The 16,835-nt window shown below is 48.7% G+C and overlaps 1 protein-coding gene across 7 annotated transcripts in view; it reads right to left on the bottom strand.

The window, feature by feature from the left end:
• Window positions 1-16,835, bottom strand: part of AUTS2 (activator of transcription and developmental regulator AUTS2) — a 1,021,698-nt gene that overhangs the window by 67,065 nt on the left and 937,798 nt on the right. For all 7 annotated transcript variants that reach the window (XM_074345970.1, XM_074345974.1, XM_074345973.1 and 4 more), the window contains one exon: window positions 11,210-11,261. In XM_074345970.1, coding sequence (XP_074202071.1) covers window positions 11,210-11,261 — 52 coding nt within the window. The remainder of the gene's footprint in view (window positions 1-11,209; window positions 11,262-16,835) is intronic.

The raw sequence follows: 16,835 nt of genomic DNA, 5'->3' as shown, positions 1-16,835 counted from the left end.
CACTCGTGTGCGTGTGTGTCCCAAAGCCAGCTTCCGCCACACACACCGACGGTCCCCAGGACGCGAGACTCTCTCCCAGTCCAGCCTCACTTGCCCGCCCCTGCCCTCCCGGCCGAGGATGTCAGTTTGTTCACCTGCGTGGAAATAACAGCTGCTTGTCACGGGCCACATGAGAGGCCTCACTCGCAGCGGTAACTGGCACGCCGTCCCCGAAGCTGTCATTCTCTGGTGTCAGCACAGCCCCCGGTTCAAAGATGCGCTGTGACACGAAGCAGGCAGCGCCGCGAGTGTTATTGGCGCCGACTCCTCTGGGCTCCGACACCAGTGGCAGCTGCTCGGCGCCCAGGGTTTGTTTCACCCAATTATTTGTTTGTCACTTGGAAGCCCAGGATGTCGAGCAGGTATTGGGGAGGTATTTCTGGCCTGACGCACAGGCAGCAAGCATAATGAGGCCCTCAGGTGAAGGTCTGTTTTGTCAGTTAGGTGGTAGGCTGACGATGTGCAGCCGGGAAGCCTGAGCAGCAATTAGGGGATTTGAATAAGATAAGATACCCGGCAGGATGCTGAGAAGGCTCAGAGAGTCGGCCTTAACTTTTAAAAAACCCTGGAGTAGGCAGTTTTCAAGTTTGTCCTGGAGCTAATTCAGAAGGAGGAGGGGGAGAGCTGTCTTTCCTCAACTCCAAGGGCCCTAAGGAGGAAAGGCACCAGCCTGACCCCAAGGTGCACTCTGGGGTGGGGCGGGGGGGGTGAGGTCCCGAGCAAACAGGGGTCATGGGTCATTCGGGCAAATATCAGTTACCCATGGGAGGCGAGGCCGCAGTGGAGATGGAGTGCCACCTTCTAACCAGTTATCCCCAAGCTTCCTATTTAAGTCAGGGGTCTGTCCTTCCCACAGGAGTAGAACTCAAATTGATCTGATGCCTGACATCCTGGGAAAAGGACATTAAGTGAGGCACTGTGGCCCCCAGAGCCAACTGCGAAAACCAAACCCACGACATTTAGTTTATGATTAGCTATTCGACCAAAGCACCCGGCAGCAGTGCCCTTGTTTCTAATCCGAGAATAGGTTTCTAAGATTCTCAATGTCTCATCAGTGACGCCTTTCCTTTCTACAGCCATCCATCTCAGAAAGTAAGGGAGACAGCCCAGACAAGCCTCATTCTCCACAACAACGCGCGATGGGTTTGGTAACCAAAAACGAACCCAGCTCCTCCTTAAATCCACCCACAGTTTGAGTTTGTGCCACCCCTCGGGTGACGCCAAGATACTGAAAAAGTACTGTTTCTCCACTCTAAAACAAACCTTTCCCCAACGGATATGAGAAGGCTGGGAGTAAAGCGAAAACCCAGCAAAGAGCAAGTGCGGTCCTGGGAGAAACTGGACTTACATTCACCTCCTAGCAGATGAAAAGTAGGAAGAAAGATTGCTTCGGTCAAGGAGGCCTAGATTAACTTTTGAAGAAGCAGAGCTCTGATGAATTGTTTGGTGCACAAGTCTGCTGACAGCTAAAAACAGATGGTGAGGTGGTGACATTCCTGTGATGATGGAGAATGGTCCAGCCAAGCCTCATTTCAATGCACAGTTGGTAAAATGAGTCACTCCACAGAAGAAGGTGCCTCCTGCCAGCCTGCCCGGCTCCAAGGCAGGTGGGGCCTTGCTCTGCTGTGGGACCTTGAGCCCCTCCAGGAAAGGGCAGTCTGCGCACTTGAGAAGTTAAGTACAAAGAAACCCAGCACCCAGGTTCTTGATACTGTAGGGTTTTATAAACATTTACTAAGCTGATAAAACACCTCTTTTAACACTACTGGAAATGCAGACTGGCAGAGGGGGAGGACTCTGCACTGTGACTCTAATTCTGGAGGGAGGTTAATACTTAACAGCTGGTATTCAAACAGTAGCGCCTACCCTCTCTCCCCTCCCCCCTCACTGCTGAGGCTCCACCCCCTCTCACCTCTAAGAAGCTTCTTACAGAGATGGACTCTCCAGGGGAGGAGAGCGTTCTACAGCCCCATTCTTGCCCACAAGTTCAGGACTGAAGTCATAGCCTGCCTTCCAAATGCAAGTGTCCACAGTCTCGTTCCCAGCTCCCTGGGAAATGAATGCCCTTTGTGCAAGCTTCAGGCTCTCAAAGGACCCAGAACACTCCAAAGCAAACCGTGGCCTCTAGACCAGGATGGGACCTGGGAGTCCACCCAACTTGCTCAAGTTAATGAGAAAACCTAGTGTGACCGCTCGGGGTTACAAGCAGCCCGGCTCAGACCTGAGCCTGGGTCTCCTGTTACTAAAAGCAGCTCCTGCTCTGGTACACCCCACCACCTCCACGTAGCAGGCCAACTTGGCAAAAATTGAAGCGACCAAATCTAGCTGAAGAAACATGAAGACAGGAGGCCCTGTGGATGGGTGATACCCAGGCCTTTCCAGTGCTCCCCTAAGTCTCCTCAGCAGTCTGGTTCACTGAGGGCATCAGTTATCAAAATGGGAAACCTGAAGGGGCAGGTTCTAGCCTAACAGCGAGCACAAGCCGGCCAGTCCGCGCCCACAGAACAGCCCCTCGGGAAGGGCGGCGTTGTCTGCAGTCCACTGAAGGCAGGTGTTTCTGGTCGGCCACCCCATCAGAGCTCACCTAAGATGAGCTCTTTAGGCTCCTTTCCCATGACACCATTTTGAAAGTCTCTTCTTGAATTTTAAGATACGTTTACACTCTTACTCTTCTGGCCGTTATCTGTAATGCGATCTGATCACCTTGTATTTATCTCCTGAGCCTGTTACATAGTCAGCGCTCAGTCACACTTGTCGGACGCAAGACTTCATCTCAACAGGGCTTCCGCCTGCAGCCACTGAAGGACGAAATGCAATAAACACTGACGTCACTGACTTCACAGGTGACAAGTCTGATGTCAGAGGAAGATTCCTTGTCAAACCAAAGTTTACAGGATAAAGTTGATGAATAAAGAAGCCTTCGGAGATTGGCCCCAAGAGCTCCAACAGAGGACAGTCTACACTTGGAAAAATCAAAAATTGATATAAAACAGAAGGCATTACATGGTTGGGCTTTTGGTGAGAGGAGCTTTACTATGGAAAAGCCTCTTCCCGGCGGTAAGCAGATAAGGAGGAAATGATGTAATCTTGGCTAAAATTAGGTTTTAGTGTCACTCTTCTGAGAGATGTGAAAGGTCACAGATAAGAGGGGGAAAATGTTTTCCAAGTGGCTTTTAAAGGCATCCAAATATAACCATCTCCCACACCAGCCTATTAACACCACACACTTGAGACATTTCTCTCTTCAAAAGAACTCTTAGAAAAGGCAATGATGTGCTCTCAACCTCCTCCTCTATGAGACAAGGTTTACGAGGGTCAGAGAAGATTGGAGCGCCCACAGAACATTACTCCGTATTAACAGGCGCCCCTCCTGCCTCTGCATGGATTTGGGCCTCGTGCTCACGTCATCGGTTGCCAGGGAAATGTCCCTGCTGGAAAATCCTAAGTCATTTCTAATAAAATCTGGCTGAAAAGTAATGATCAGTCCACTTATAAGCACAGGAATGGGTGTGGAGAGTAGAAAGATGGAGAAATATCATGTCTCATGAGGAGGGGAAATCAGAGATGCTACCATGATGCCGCTCTTGGCTGCACCTGCTCAGATAACGGTGGGCATCTTGGGATGCCAGGAAGACCTGGGTGAGGCTCTCCACCATCAAGGGAAAGCTCCTACCATCCTCCAGGGAACACAGAAGACCCTGGGATGGCATGCTGGAAAAGCCCTGGGGACTTGTCCTGGCCAACGAGATGGCTGGAAATGCCACACACCACGCCCAAGCTGAAACTTTAAGACGCATTCTATAATTCTGTCTCTACTCTTTTTTTCCTCCCAAGAGAACTTCCATGATGGGGGCTGCTCCTCCGACCCGGGTCCCAGAGTAAACACAAGGGGAACCACCGCTGGTCCGCAGCTGACACCCAACACAAGACCTTTGTTGCTGTAAACCCTGCAGCATAATGTGCAAGAGCGAAAACCCTGTTAAATGATGTTGAAGAGCAAAGACATCTCTCAAGAATGTTCACGACAGTGCACTGTGTGTTGTGCTGCTGGACCCTAGTAAAAGGTTTACAACAGAAAGGCACGTGGAACATGGTGGCTCTTCCCCCTGAGCTATTCCAGTGACATGATTTTCACTTTTCAACTCCTGGATTCAGTTAATGTTGAGAGGTTTGCTCGAATGGAAAATTCTGCACAGAACACCCACAGTGACCTGACAGCATCCCACTAAGGACTGGCCCCTCCACTCCTATCCATAAGTTTCAAAACTGGTGAGAAATGAGTTGCCATTGGTAGGAGGGGAACCAAAGGCATAGCCACGTATGGCCAGCTTTCCACTTGGAGGGAAAATGGACCTCCAAATACTAATTTGTGGGCTTTCTTACATAATCAAGCCTTAGAATGCACTCTCCCAGGAAGCCCAGGCACCCAGCCGACTGAAGGAAGTCAAGTCTATAGGGTTGGGGGCGGAGGGGAGTGGCACTGAACCTAATTCAGGCCCAGAATCTCTTTGGTGAATTCACAAAATGGGTCTTCAATTGAGAGCCATTTCTACATTTTTAAAGCACAGAATGGGCAAGTAGGTAAGAGACTGACGGTTGCCCCAGGCTGATTCAGAGACAGCTGAGCCCAAAGTCCAGGCACCATGAAATGAATCAAGTCCCTGCCGCGCTCCCTCCACCACAGGCGCAGGAATAAACCGGGGAAAACCCGAAGCGCGCGGAGATTACTTGAGTGGGAATCAATCATTTCTTCACTGAAAAATTCCAACATTTCCTCATACAGCATCATCACTGGATTCATAATTCACCACAGTTGCTTCCTGAGACTGAGCATTGCTGGGCTCTCTGAGTAACTGAGACAAATTTTGTTTGTTAAATAAATTCCAGGCAAGAGTATGTTTGACTTATGCACAGGAAAGGAGAGAATTCTTATGTAAGCTGCAAAACAATGGAGTTTTATCTTATCTGAGGAACTTATTGCCGCTTGCCTGTGTGTGTTTTACTGCCAAAATAAAATAAATTGAATCAGCTCACACATGATAACATGCTCTTTCCTAACTCATACTAATTGCTTGGCTAATTGATGTTTGTTGAACTTTCTCCATTTCATTGAGTGATTAGGTACAAAGCTAACAGTTGACATCTGTAGGCGCTTAACTGGCGTCTGTAATTACTGTTAATGTTAAATAATTGTTAGTTAATTGGAGTGGTAACTGACTGAATGGAATCCAGATTGTGAAGCAAAAAGAAACCTAGTTAAATAAACATACATTTTCAGAGAAAACAACATTTTTCTGCAGTTGTCAGAAACCAGAAATGCTCCAGAGGCCAGGGGATGGCCACAGGCTCCTCGCACAAGGGAAACTCCCCCGGCCTGGGGCTGACCCTGTGTGTCTGCAAGTGTGACCAGCGAGGAGGCCCTCTGTCATTTAACTCTTCTCATTAAAGACTCTCCGAAACTGATCTGGTGTTTTCTAAGCCAAGTGTCTGCTATGGTGTGTGTTACTTTCTGGGACAAGCAAATGCCACACCACTGCCTAAGCAGAACACTAAATACGAACGGCATGAAAAGACGCTGGTCAACATTCAAGCTTCTTTGCTAATATTGCCAAGTATGGAGAAAAGTCTTTCCAAGAACAGCAGCAATCAATCAATCAAGTCAGTGAAGAGCCTTTCAGTGGGCTCAAAAGTAAACAGAGTGGAGTCCGATGACTGAAAGGAAGGAATGTTATCCTGTAATCTGCTCCAGCACACAGGCCGCCCAGCATCGGGGGTCTGGCCTACTTTCCTCTGGAAAAGTGGCATCGCTGTCAAAGTTCTACTCCAAAGACACCATGGAGATCAATTCAAATGCTTGGAATATCTTCCACCCCTTGCACTAAATTTCCAGTGCTGGGATCCAACATGTACCCAGGATTCCCCATCTATGAGGTCAGGGAGAGACTAGGTGGCACTTAATGGAAAAATATCTGGAGGGAAACACTTTCTACAACATAGAATATTTTTAGACCCTTACTGATGGGTTCACACTAACAATACAAGGCTTCTGTTTCCCAGAATGATCAAGGACTAATTCTATACCACAAATTCTGCACATGAGAGTCTGGCTCCTATAGGAAGGTCAATTTCCATAACAAAAGGGGCTGATTGCGTGTTATTTGCAGTGTGGGGTAGGAGGGGAAACCCAACCACTCATATCTCCTTTGTCTCCAATCAAGCACCAATTACCCTTCAATAGTATTTAATTTTCCACATATCAGACATCTCTGTCTTCTAAAGACCCAAGAAAGCGCTTTGAAACTACAAAAAAAAAAAAAAAAAAAAAAAAAGTCCAGGGAAAGAAAAATAAAGAATGAGTGACAGTCTAACATTCCCTTATGTGGGATTTAACACAGTACAAAAATGCAACTAATTTACAGAGGCTGAGCTTCTGCACATGGGGAGTGAGCTTTATGTCATGTTCTTACAACTCAACCCAAGACGTTACAAGGAACTGTAAAATGTCTCCATATGTTTATTATAATTGGATTTTAAACTCTAAATCCTTTTTTTTTTTTAAAGAAAGCTATTCCACATTCAACTGCATTATTGTCACTTACATAGAAAGCACACAATTATTTTAGGGGAAGGGCCTTGGTGCTAACATAACTCTTAAAACCAAGAAATTCCCCCTTCATGTCTAAACCTGACGGATGAAGTGAGATCACCACGAAAGATTTTACTGGGTTCTCAGTTACTGAACCTCATCACACCAAGCAGTATCTGTAGTAACTTTTTTCTCACCTCATCTCGAATCTCAACCAATATTTTAGCCAGATTTTCTTTCTATGCTGCTGATAAAACCATACTGTCAAAAACACCTAAAGGTCTTACTAATCTAAAGTCTCCAACCTCATCTGTGTCCCTTGGAAACTCTTAGTACAAAATCGACCCCAAGAAGCAGCCTAGTGTGTCCACTAGTAGGTCTGGTAAGGCCTGGGAAAGCACAAACAGCCCTGGCCAGCAGGGGCTCAAGGTGGCCCCAGTGCTCCGTCTGGTATTCGTCATGGTGAGTGAGTGCCCCCCAGAATCCCCAGGGCTGACCTGCGGGAGGGGAGGTGGGGGTCTACTACTTGGGAGGGTGGGTGATTGTTCCCTTGACGTCCACATTTCAGGAGACACCGGGTGCTCACAGCAGGAGGGAATCACAAATCAGGGGCCTCATCGCTACATGGGCCATGCCCCACCCCAGCTATTCAGAAAGGCACAGCTCTCCAACAGCTAGCTCGGGGCACCTCTCCCAGGGAGGGTCCAACCCTGCCTAGAGACAGGCGAAGGCAAGAGAAGGGGTGAGAAAGTGATGGGGTGAAATACACCTCCTGGCCACCTCTCGTCTGTGCCTTGCCTTGGTTGCAGGACACATCCTGGAAAAGAAGCAATTCAGGGCCTTTTCTCTAACCCTCACCGAGCCCGTGGACCCACACCAGGGCAGGTATCACGTCCACAGAGGGCCCCAGAGAACAGAAGGGCTTCCCTTTTCCTTCCTCAGCAGGTAGCTGTGCCCTGGAGCAACGCTACAGTTCAAAAGAGATTCATGATCGTGGCAGGATGGGCATGTGCGCCAAAGACTCATTTTCTGCATTTCTGCCCATTTATCAAAGTGGCAAAACCCCAAGAAGTAGGACCTAGAATAGGTAAGAAAGGTTAATACTGGCTGGACACACTGAACTGACTGAAGAGTTAGTTCCTTTTAAGGATAAATAGCCCAGGATTTGGGGGTACAAATCCCATTGCTCCTAGAGCAGTTCAACCAATTAAGCACGGACAAGAAGTTAGTCTCTCTGTGTGCCTGTCTCGCTGGGAAAATTAATTTTTCCTTTGGCAGATGGTTGAGTCACAAAGACAGAAGGATTCATAAAATTCACATGAACATCCTGTAAACATTTAAACACATAAAGATTAAATAAGGCAACCATGACCTTGATTAAAGTTAAACTATTTTTTATGCCTAAGCCCTGCAATTTGGAGGTTCACTGCCCCACCCCTTTCGACATGCTCAGTTCTCACCGCGCACGTCGTGTGTACAAGGAAGCGCCCTGTTTGATTAATTTGTTTCAAAATGGGAAATAAAAGGCATCAGAAGAGAGCAGCGATTCGGAACACCTTAACACAAAAATCTACTTCTGGTTCTCTATTAAATCAGACAGACTCTCCAACAAAGGGAGAGTCAAGATAAAATCAAACAGGCAGAAGGGACATAAAACACGGTCGTTATACCGACATTTTTGGCCTCTTCCCTCTTACCAACTAATTGTTTTTATCCCCACTGGAGACGTTGGCCCAGGGCGAGGTTTTGCTATGATTGAAAATTCTGACCTAAAGAGGCGAAACGACTTATTCCAGCTCCCAAACAGACTGATGGGACTTGAGCCACGGCCCCTGCTGCTTCAGCCAGAGCTGCGTCCCCAGACCGCAGGGCCCCGACATCAAAGTTGCGCCCCGCAACCCCCCAGCACAATCAGCTTGTGAGATTAGTGCTGCCCTCCCACAGTGAAATTTTATGGACCAAATCTGCCTGCCACCGGGCTCAGCAGCATAATCTCACCAGCAGCTTAAAGCCACGCTTCTGGAAGGCCAGAACGCGGTGGGGCTCCTGCAAGGGAGAGGTGATATGTAGCTTTAAACATCTGGAGGTGGAGGAATACACGTGTCAGCTTCCCTGCACTCTTGTCAGACTGTTCAATAAGCCGAGGCTTTGAAGATTTTCCCAGTGGTGTTTGTTACCTGGTGTAAATTTGCCCTTTCTTACACGGCTTTTTATTGCTCTTGGCTAAGAACACCGGACAGAGACGGGAGACCTGACTTACAGGCAGGCAGGCCGCTTTGCAGGAGAACTTGAACTTGATGTGCATGAAGCTGACAGTTCCTTGAAGGCCCTGTCAACCATCCATCCAGTAAACACTGCCACTACCCGGAGTAAAAACAGACTGAACCCACAAGCACAGACCCAAGACTCTCTGCACCTGTCTTGAAGCAATTATTGACATTATCGCCGTACAATGACTCTCTATTTGAACCTGTTTTCCTGATATTTAGCAGTTTGAATACTAATCCCCTTAACAAAACTGCCCCCATGCTTCCCCTCTCCCCTGCCCCCCCTTAATCTCTTTCTCTCCAGGGAGGAGGGTGGGTGCTGGATCCCAGTCCTTCTACTTTGCAGCACCTGGATTTGCATTGATTCCGGCTCTTGTCATTCATGTTACCAACAGGAATTAGCATAAGGCATTAAGGGGAAACTCAGGAGGAGAAAAGAAAGGCCATTTTGATGGAAATAAGGGGCAAAGGAATAATCTGCCATCAACTAAAATGCTTATTTGTGTATGGTTTCCCAAGCAAAGCTTAGAAACAGCCTATGTTGATTTTAGTGTACACAAAGAAACCCTAATCCTTTCAAGGCAACTAAATCACCCCCAGAAAAGCAGCTCAGAAGAAAGGCACCCTGTCAGAAGGATGACTATTCACAACCAAATAGACGCCACAAATCACACTCTGTAAGTAAACAAAAATAAGAATGTGGGAGATGTTGGATTGGAAAGGGCAGCTGGGTGGGATGGTGGGGCGGGAGGGAAGAGGCAGAGGGACAACGCGCGTCGTCAATCACTCCTCATCCGCCCCAAGGGAGCCTGTCAGCCCCGCGGGGGCAGCGGGGCCTGAAAGCGGGTCCCAGAGCCAGCTCTCCTGCTAGGGCCGATCCCAGAGAGGGGAAACGCATTCCAGAGCCCTACAGCAGGAAAGACACAGTCACGTGGGGCTGGCGGGCTGGGGGAGGGGGGGCGGGGTGTCACTGAAACAGAGAAGACCTCCCTTTGGTGACCTGTCCTGCCTCAGGCTCCTCCTCCTGTCCCGCCTGGATACACCACTGTCTACCAATCCTCTTCCCTCGTCCAACCCAGCAATAACCAATTACGCATTTTTACATATGAGCCCTGTATGCTACAAACTGCAACATATCTTCTTTTATTGGGCTTTTAGCATTATGGACAACAAATTTATACAAACTTTCAGTCCATCAAAAGATACGATGAAATATAAAACTGGAACACTCCATTATGCAATAAAAAAAGATAAAATTCAATATGACAATAATTCTGGGAGTAACAGCAATCACATCAGCATGGACACCTCAAGGGAACTCTAAACATAATGTACTATTTAAAATTGCAGTTGGTTCAAATTCTAAAATAATCTGGGAGCTCAAAATAACTGCACTTGGAAACGTGTCTGACTAACCAGTTAGCAAAAATGCCAGCCAAGGCAGCTATAGATGGCCGAGGTGGTTTCAAATTTCACTCCATGAAGGCCCAACCCTGTTCAAGTATCTTCCATCTAACACAGAAGGAGACCACCACAGGAAACACACACACTGTATTTAGCAATGACCATGTAAGCACCTAAATCAGGTTCTACAGTGAAGAGGAAGCGATCAAATCATCTGTATAATTTATACTCTTCAAATTACACACCTTCACAAAGTCCTGTGATTTGAAGCTCCCTTAAATTTCATTATTTCCAACAATACTGTTACAAATGAACACTGCTCAGAAACCTATTGGCAGTGATTTAAGATAAGTTTTCCCTTAATGTACTGCTGTATCATTAGCCTCTCTTACTCTGTATTGCAGTTTGGAAGAAATTAATGGGATAGCACGTATTTAAATTTTGCCCTCTTGCTCGTTTATTAACTTTACAGAAAGCCCACAGCAGAGTAAGGCTTGGTTTATGACCATAATACTGTGAATACTAAACATGCACTGGTTATTAGAGTCTGCAGAACAAATCAGCTATTTATAGTTCTCCAACTGCTGGGTAGTTGATAAGTAACAATAAAGTTAAGGCATCTTGAGAACTATTATTCTCCATTACCGCTTCCTACATTAAATGAAAGTCACATAGATAGTAGTAATTTCTTAGTCAAATCAATTTAAATAAGGCTTTGATGTATTCTTTTAAAATAAACTGCTTTTTGATGCATCCAAAAGCACACAGATTCTATCTCAAGCAAAAACACAAATTCTGAACAGTAGCTCCAGAATGAAAAGAGAATGACCATTGTTCTCCATGCTTCTGTCCTAGGCAATGACAATGAAACAAATATAAAGATAAGCTATTGCTCAGATTTAAGGAGTCTTACCTTTGTTTACAATAACGGTATTGAAGAGTTTTTCAGAGCTGGCGTCTGATGCCTGAAACACAAGAAGGGGAAAGAAGGATTATTATTGTCATTAATACCGTGGTCATCATCATCATTACTATCATCTTAAATCAATTTCCTACAGTTTAGAAGAGCCTAAAGAGGAAAGCAGCAATTTCCCCAGATCCGCCATAAGGTGGTGCTAGTTGACTGCAGGAGCCAGACCTGCAGTGCAGCTATTTGCTGGGGGAAAAAAAAAATCTGATTTTAAAAACGTGTCCTTATTAGACATATTATCTGTGCAAAACATATTTCTATGAGCTGATACACAAAGCAATTCAGCTCATTCACATAATGATTCTGCAATTTCACTGACAGATTATTATTTTGGAAACAGTACTTTTTTCATGATATTTGCAGACATGCCTATTTTTCAATTTTCTTTCTCAAACCAGAAATGCCTATTATTTCACTCTCTGCTTTTCTTCACTAAAAAGAGTTGACCAGAACTCCCTGAAATTCATTCTTAAAGATTCCTCTGATGACCCCAAGATCCCTGGCCCCTGTAGTAACCAGGACGACCTTGATGTTGAAAGGGAAGCAAGCCGACCTGCCCAACAACCGGACACTATACGTGCCATCGGCATTATTTCCTTTCCATTTTCTAGAAATCACGTCTGCTAATTATTACAGTGTCTCGAGGAAAGTGAAATAAACCTGTTTAAATGGCAAGAGTAAAGCCAATTTAAATTATACACTATGTTCTGGAAAATCAACATGAAGTCGGTCTGGAGAAAAATGCTACGATGTTTCAGAAGCACTGACTATTTCTAGAGCTTGAAAATTTTTTAAATTAACTTAAAAATTAAGCATTTCCACTATATAGCAATCTGATGGTGGTATCTGCATTTAAAGGTATAATGGCTATGTTATACTCATGCTGTTTTTGCTACCCAACCCTTGTAAGAAATCACACTTCATACACAGAGATGCATGTTTTGACAAAGCAAAGCACAGGATGTTGAATAAATCTAGAAGAAACACAAGAAATAGGGGAAGGGGGGAATCTAAATACAACATATTCTGACTCTGGAGCTGGCTTTGGGGGACAAAGAAGATACTCAATTTAGTCTTTTTGTGTTATGTTGACAGATGAGATATTCCTGTGTGGTATCTGGGGAATAAGTTCTAGTTTTCAATGCAAGTGATACAGAAAGACATAAAATATCATTATTAGGACTATTTTCCCCTTTATTTTAATTCTAATCCTCCCACTCTCAGGCTGGTTCCAAAGATTAATAAGTAGATGAAGAAAAAAATGTATGTGAAAACTAGTGTCGAGCTGTATACATTTATACATAAGCAGTTTAATATAAAATAAATCCTAGATAGATTTTTTCCTTTTATCTTGCATGAATCAAAAATATGCCAAGGGCCTTCCTGACATTTTAAACATAATTAAATAGAATTGTAATTATAGAAGATTTTTATAAAAATAAACTGCCAAAAAATGTGTTGTATGGAGGGGGAAACAAGATATGCATTAGACAAATCAAGAATATTGAGTTATAAAAGCAAAAACTATAGGAATAATGTTGTTATATTATAATATTAAGTGAGATTTCTAGGAACACAAGTTTCCCAGCTACAAACTTGGAGATAAGAGCATGCCATCATTCTTCAACAGCATTCCACCATTCTTCAATGAAAAAGTTCAAACTGGAATGGCTATGATAAATTCATGGCTTAAACTACAGCTGAGATTTAAAAAGGGGGGGAGGGAGCTGTTAATGAAATCATTTTACCAAACTGAAATAATCCTTGCAGATTTGGGGGCTACCTATTAAAATGAGTCTAATTGGCCCACAGAAATATAAAAGCAAAGTACGGTACCCCCAATGCAAAAAGCATGGGTAACGAGAGGGAAAGGGTCCTGATCCAGCTTTTAGCACTTGGGGATGTATGTTAGAGAGACAGACAGATCAAATAGGACAGAAGCTGTGGGTGCACAGGCCCTTTGGCTGTCCTGCACACCCTCCTTGGGGCTGCCACCCGTCAGCTCCACTGGGCTCCACACCATATTCTCAAGTAGCCAATTAAGTGATCCTTCTGTCTGAAGTGAACTTAGAGGATGTGATTATTATTATGATGCCAACCAGTAAGTTATTAAGGAAACACGCCTGACAGGATATTCAAAGCGACTTCAGAGTATGCTCTCTAATAAGAGCTTTTCCAGCGCTTCAATTTTCTGATACACGTCACAAAGCCATTTTGCTACTGGGAAGGGGGCGGGGGTCTCAAAAAGGTCTCCACGGAAAAACACCTAAAAGAAAACGACTGCAGGGAGACTTAGCCTAATCATAAAATGGTCTGGATCCCTTCTTTCTACCATCCAGGTGGTTAGGTTAAAACTATGGCGGACCACAGTCCCGGAAAAGTCAGAAAAGAGCTTCTCAGCCAAAGTCTTTTTTAAGCAGGAACTACAAAAAAATTCTTTGCTTTTTCTCGATAAACTTTCAAATTCAACTTGCGCTTTAAAGCATTAGTGCAAATTTGTGTTTTATTGGATCTTAATCTTTGGGATGTTTTCTTTTTTATTGTTTTCAGGGGAAAATCTGCAATTCCTTATATTACCTGGACCATTTTTCTGTTGGTTTTTTTTTGTTTGTTTGTTTTAAAACCGGGAACGACAAATGGAAACGTGGTGAGCCCAGAGTTGGCTGGCGAGCAGAGCTTTTGCTTCTCTCCTTTTTTAACACGCGGGCACCTTTACACACTAAAGATCGTGACATTCTGCTCGCCATTTCGTTTCAGCCCCCCGGCTCGGTTTTGGAGGGCGAGGGCGTGAAGTGGCTCCATTTAAAAATGATAGAGAAACAAAGCTCTCTCTTCTGGCTGCTTTTTATTTGGGGGGAGGTAGAATCAGGTTTTTTTTTTTTTTTCAATCTTGAAAAATTACTAGACGCCGTAGTTGGTGGTTAAAGAAAAGTTAAATAAGTCAAACAGACTGAACGAAGGAACACAGAGAATGAGGGAAACGAATAAAAGCCTTCCGTGCAGACAGGGGTGGGACGTGGCCGCTCGTGTTCGAGGGCCACCTTAATTCCCTTCGGCCGCGGACCCCAGGGACGGCCCTCCGCATCCGCACCCGCACGAGGAGGGGTTTTCCAACAAGCAAAGAAAAACCTCCTCGAAACTTAAGCGAGTTCTTTCCCCAACCGCCGGATCTCGAGCCCAGATCTCCTTTTGCTTCTCTTGGCACCGCGTGTGGGCCAGGATCCCGACCTCGGCGGGGGGAAGCGCTACGCGAAGAACCGGCAGCGAGCGCAGCGTCAAGGTCTCCAGCCCGAGCGGGCTCAGGCTCCGGCCCCGGCCGGAGGCAAGAGGAGCCCCTCGGAGAGGGTGGCGCCGGGGCGGCTCCGGTTCCCGGGCACGACCAAGCAGCTCCGGCTGCCCGCGCCGCCGCTCCCCGCCCGAGCCCGGCGGGCCAGGGAGGAAAGTACAAAGGCGGGCGAGCGGGAGGAGGGGTGGCGGCGGGGGGCTCGGGCGCGCCAGACGCGAGGAGCCCGCCCCTGCCACCCCTGCCCGCCAGCCGGGCCGCCGCAACAAAAGACCCCCGACCGGCCACCTCCCTTCCGACCGCGGGCGGCGAGCGAGGGAGCCGCGCCCCCAGGGCTGCATTACCTGGTCGCAAAGGGTTAAGTGGTCCTGTCAGCCCCAAGTTCATGGTTTGCTTCCTGAGCAAGGCTCACGATGGGGGATCGTCAGAGACCAGGGGGAAAAACAGCCAAACACACGGAGAGAAAACGCCCAACTCCGACTGGGCTCCGTCCGCGGGAGTCTCTCCTCTTTTCCCGGCGAAAGTCTGAAAGCGGATGCACGCGAACCAAATCCGTACCAGCGGCAGCTCCGGGGCGGCCGAGCGCCAGCGCCGCGCACACATCCAGCGCGGCCGAGGCCAAGCGGGCGGCGGGGAGGGAGCGCCCGGCCCGCGTTTGCCCGCTGCCTCCCGGCTGCTCCTGCGACGCGCGGGGCCGGCCGGGCACGGCGGGGACTCGAGGGGCGTTCCGAGCGGGCCGGCGGGCGGATGAGGCAGAGAGGAGCGGCCCGAGCCGCGGCCGCGGCGCGCGGAGCTAAGAGCGAGGCGGCGGCGGCGGCGACAGGACAAAGGAGACCATGTGCGGAGGGGAGGAGGGAGAGGGAGGAGGAGGAGGAGGGCGCGCGGCGGCGGCGGCTGCAGCGACGGCGGCTTCTCCCGGCGGCCGCCTCGGGCTCTCCGACTGCCGCTCCCGCCTCTCCAGCAGCGCCGCGGGCTGACTGGTCCCGGTCCTGCTGCCACCGCCGCCGCGGCGCTGGAGGAGACGCTCCCGGAGTCTTTATTTAGGGCTAATACCGCCGGCGCGCGGCGCGGGCGGCGCTGCAGCAGCCGGGGCGCCGGGCGGGCTGCGCGCGGCCGGCAGCACCTCCTAGCCGGAGCTCGCGGGCGGGCGGCCGAGGAGTGCCCGGGGCTGGCTCGGCTCCGACCCGCGCTCCGCTCGCGGGCGCCTGCCTCTCCCGCCGGCTCGCCAGTCAAGTGAACTCCATCGGCGGCCGCCGCCGGCGCCGCGGACTCCCTGGCTGGACGGGCGTTGGGAGGGGGGCGGCGGCGCCACTGGGGCCCCTCACTCCGGACTTCGCTCCCCGACTGCGCGGAGCGCGCCTCCTCCAGACGCTCGCAGCTCTCGGAGCGGGACTTCCTCCGCGCGCCGAGCCCGAGACGCCGGTGCCACCGCCCCTCCTCTGTCCCGCCCCGCGCGCCCCGCCCCTCGCCGCCCCTCCTCTCGGCCCCGGCGCCAGGTCGGCCCCGCGGGGGCGCAGTCCCCGGGCGCGACATCGACAGCTGTCGCTCCCCCCGCGGCTTGGGCCCTGGGTCCCCACGGCTGCCTTCCCGGCGGGCAGGCGCGGCGGGAACTGCCACGCTCTGCACCCTCCCCGCAGTTGCCGCTTCCAAGATTGCGCCGCGGCAGGGAAAGGCCACTAGGCCTGCAGGCTGAGGTCGAATTGCCACTAGGCCAGTCACATCTCGGGATCTCTGGGCAGTTGTGAGGGCTCATTAAGAAAGTGATGCATGTAAACCGCCTGGCACATAGTAGGTGCTCAATACAAAAGAGTAATAGGTACATTGTTGAAAATGTAGATGGGTGGGTTGGTCAGAGTCTAGTATTAGGGAAAAAGGTTTTAATCCAACCTCATCCCCACCATGATCAAAGGCCGAAGGCAGTTTGTTAGGTCTCAAGGGTAGTGTATGAACTGGCCATTTACAGGTTCCCGCTCCCTGCAGTCTTCAAATCCACTGACATTTATATACCTCCCACACACAACAGTAGAGATGGTTGCAACCACACTGCCTCACTAAATGTGCTATCATCCTGACATTTATCGTTTTATTCTCTAGCACCCAGTATAGGGCCTTGGGGGGGAGGGGGTGTGTGCTGAATGGCCACAAACGTGACCCCTGGTGGAGTCCCCTGAGCAACACACTCCCACCAGAGCGCCACAGCTCCCTTCCATCCAGTCTGGTGGGCCCCTGGCAGAATCCTGGCCTCCTGACTCACAGTCCCAACCACAGAGGCCCTGGAAGAGTACC

This window comes from Camelus bactrianus, chromosome 18 (genome assembly GCF_048773025.1).
Source record: "Camelus bactrianus isolate YW-2024 breed Bactrian camel chromosome 18, ASM4877302v1, whole genome shotgun sequence".
NCBI lineage: Eukaryota > Metazoa > Chordata > Mammalia > Artiodactyla > Camelidae > Camelus > Camelus bactrianus.
Note: the sequence above shows the minus strand (reverse complement) of the source record. Positions and strands in the feature narration are given on the sequence as shown.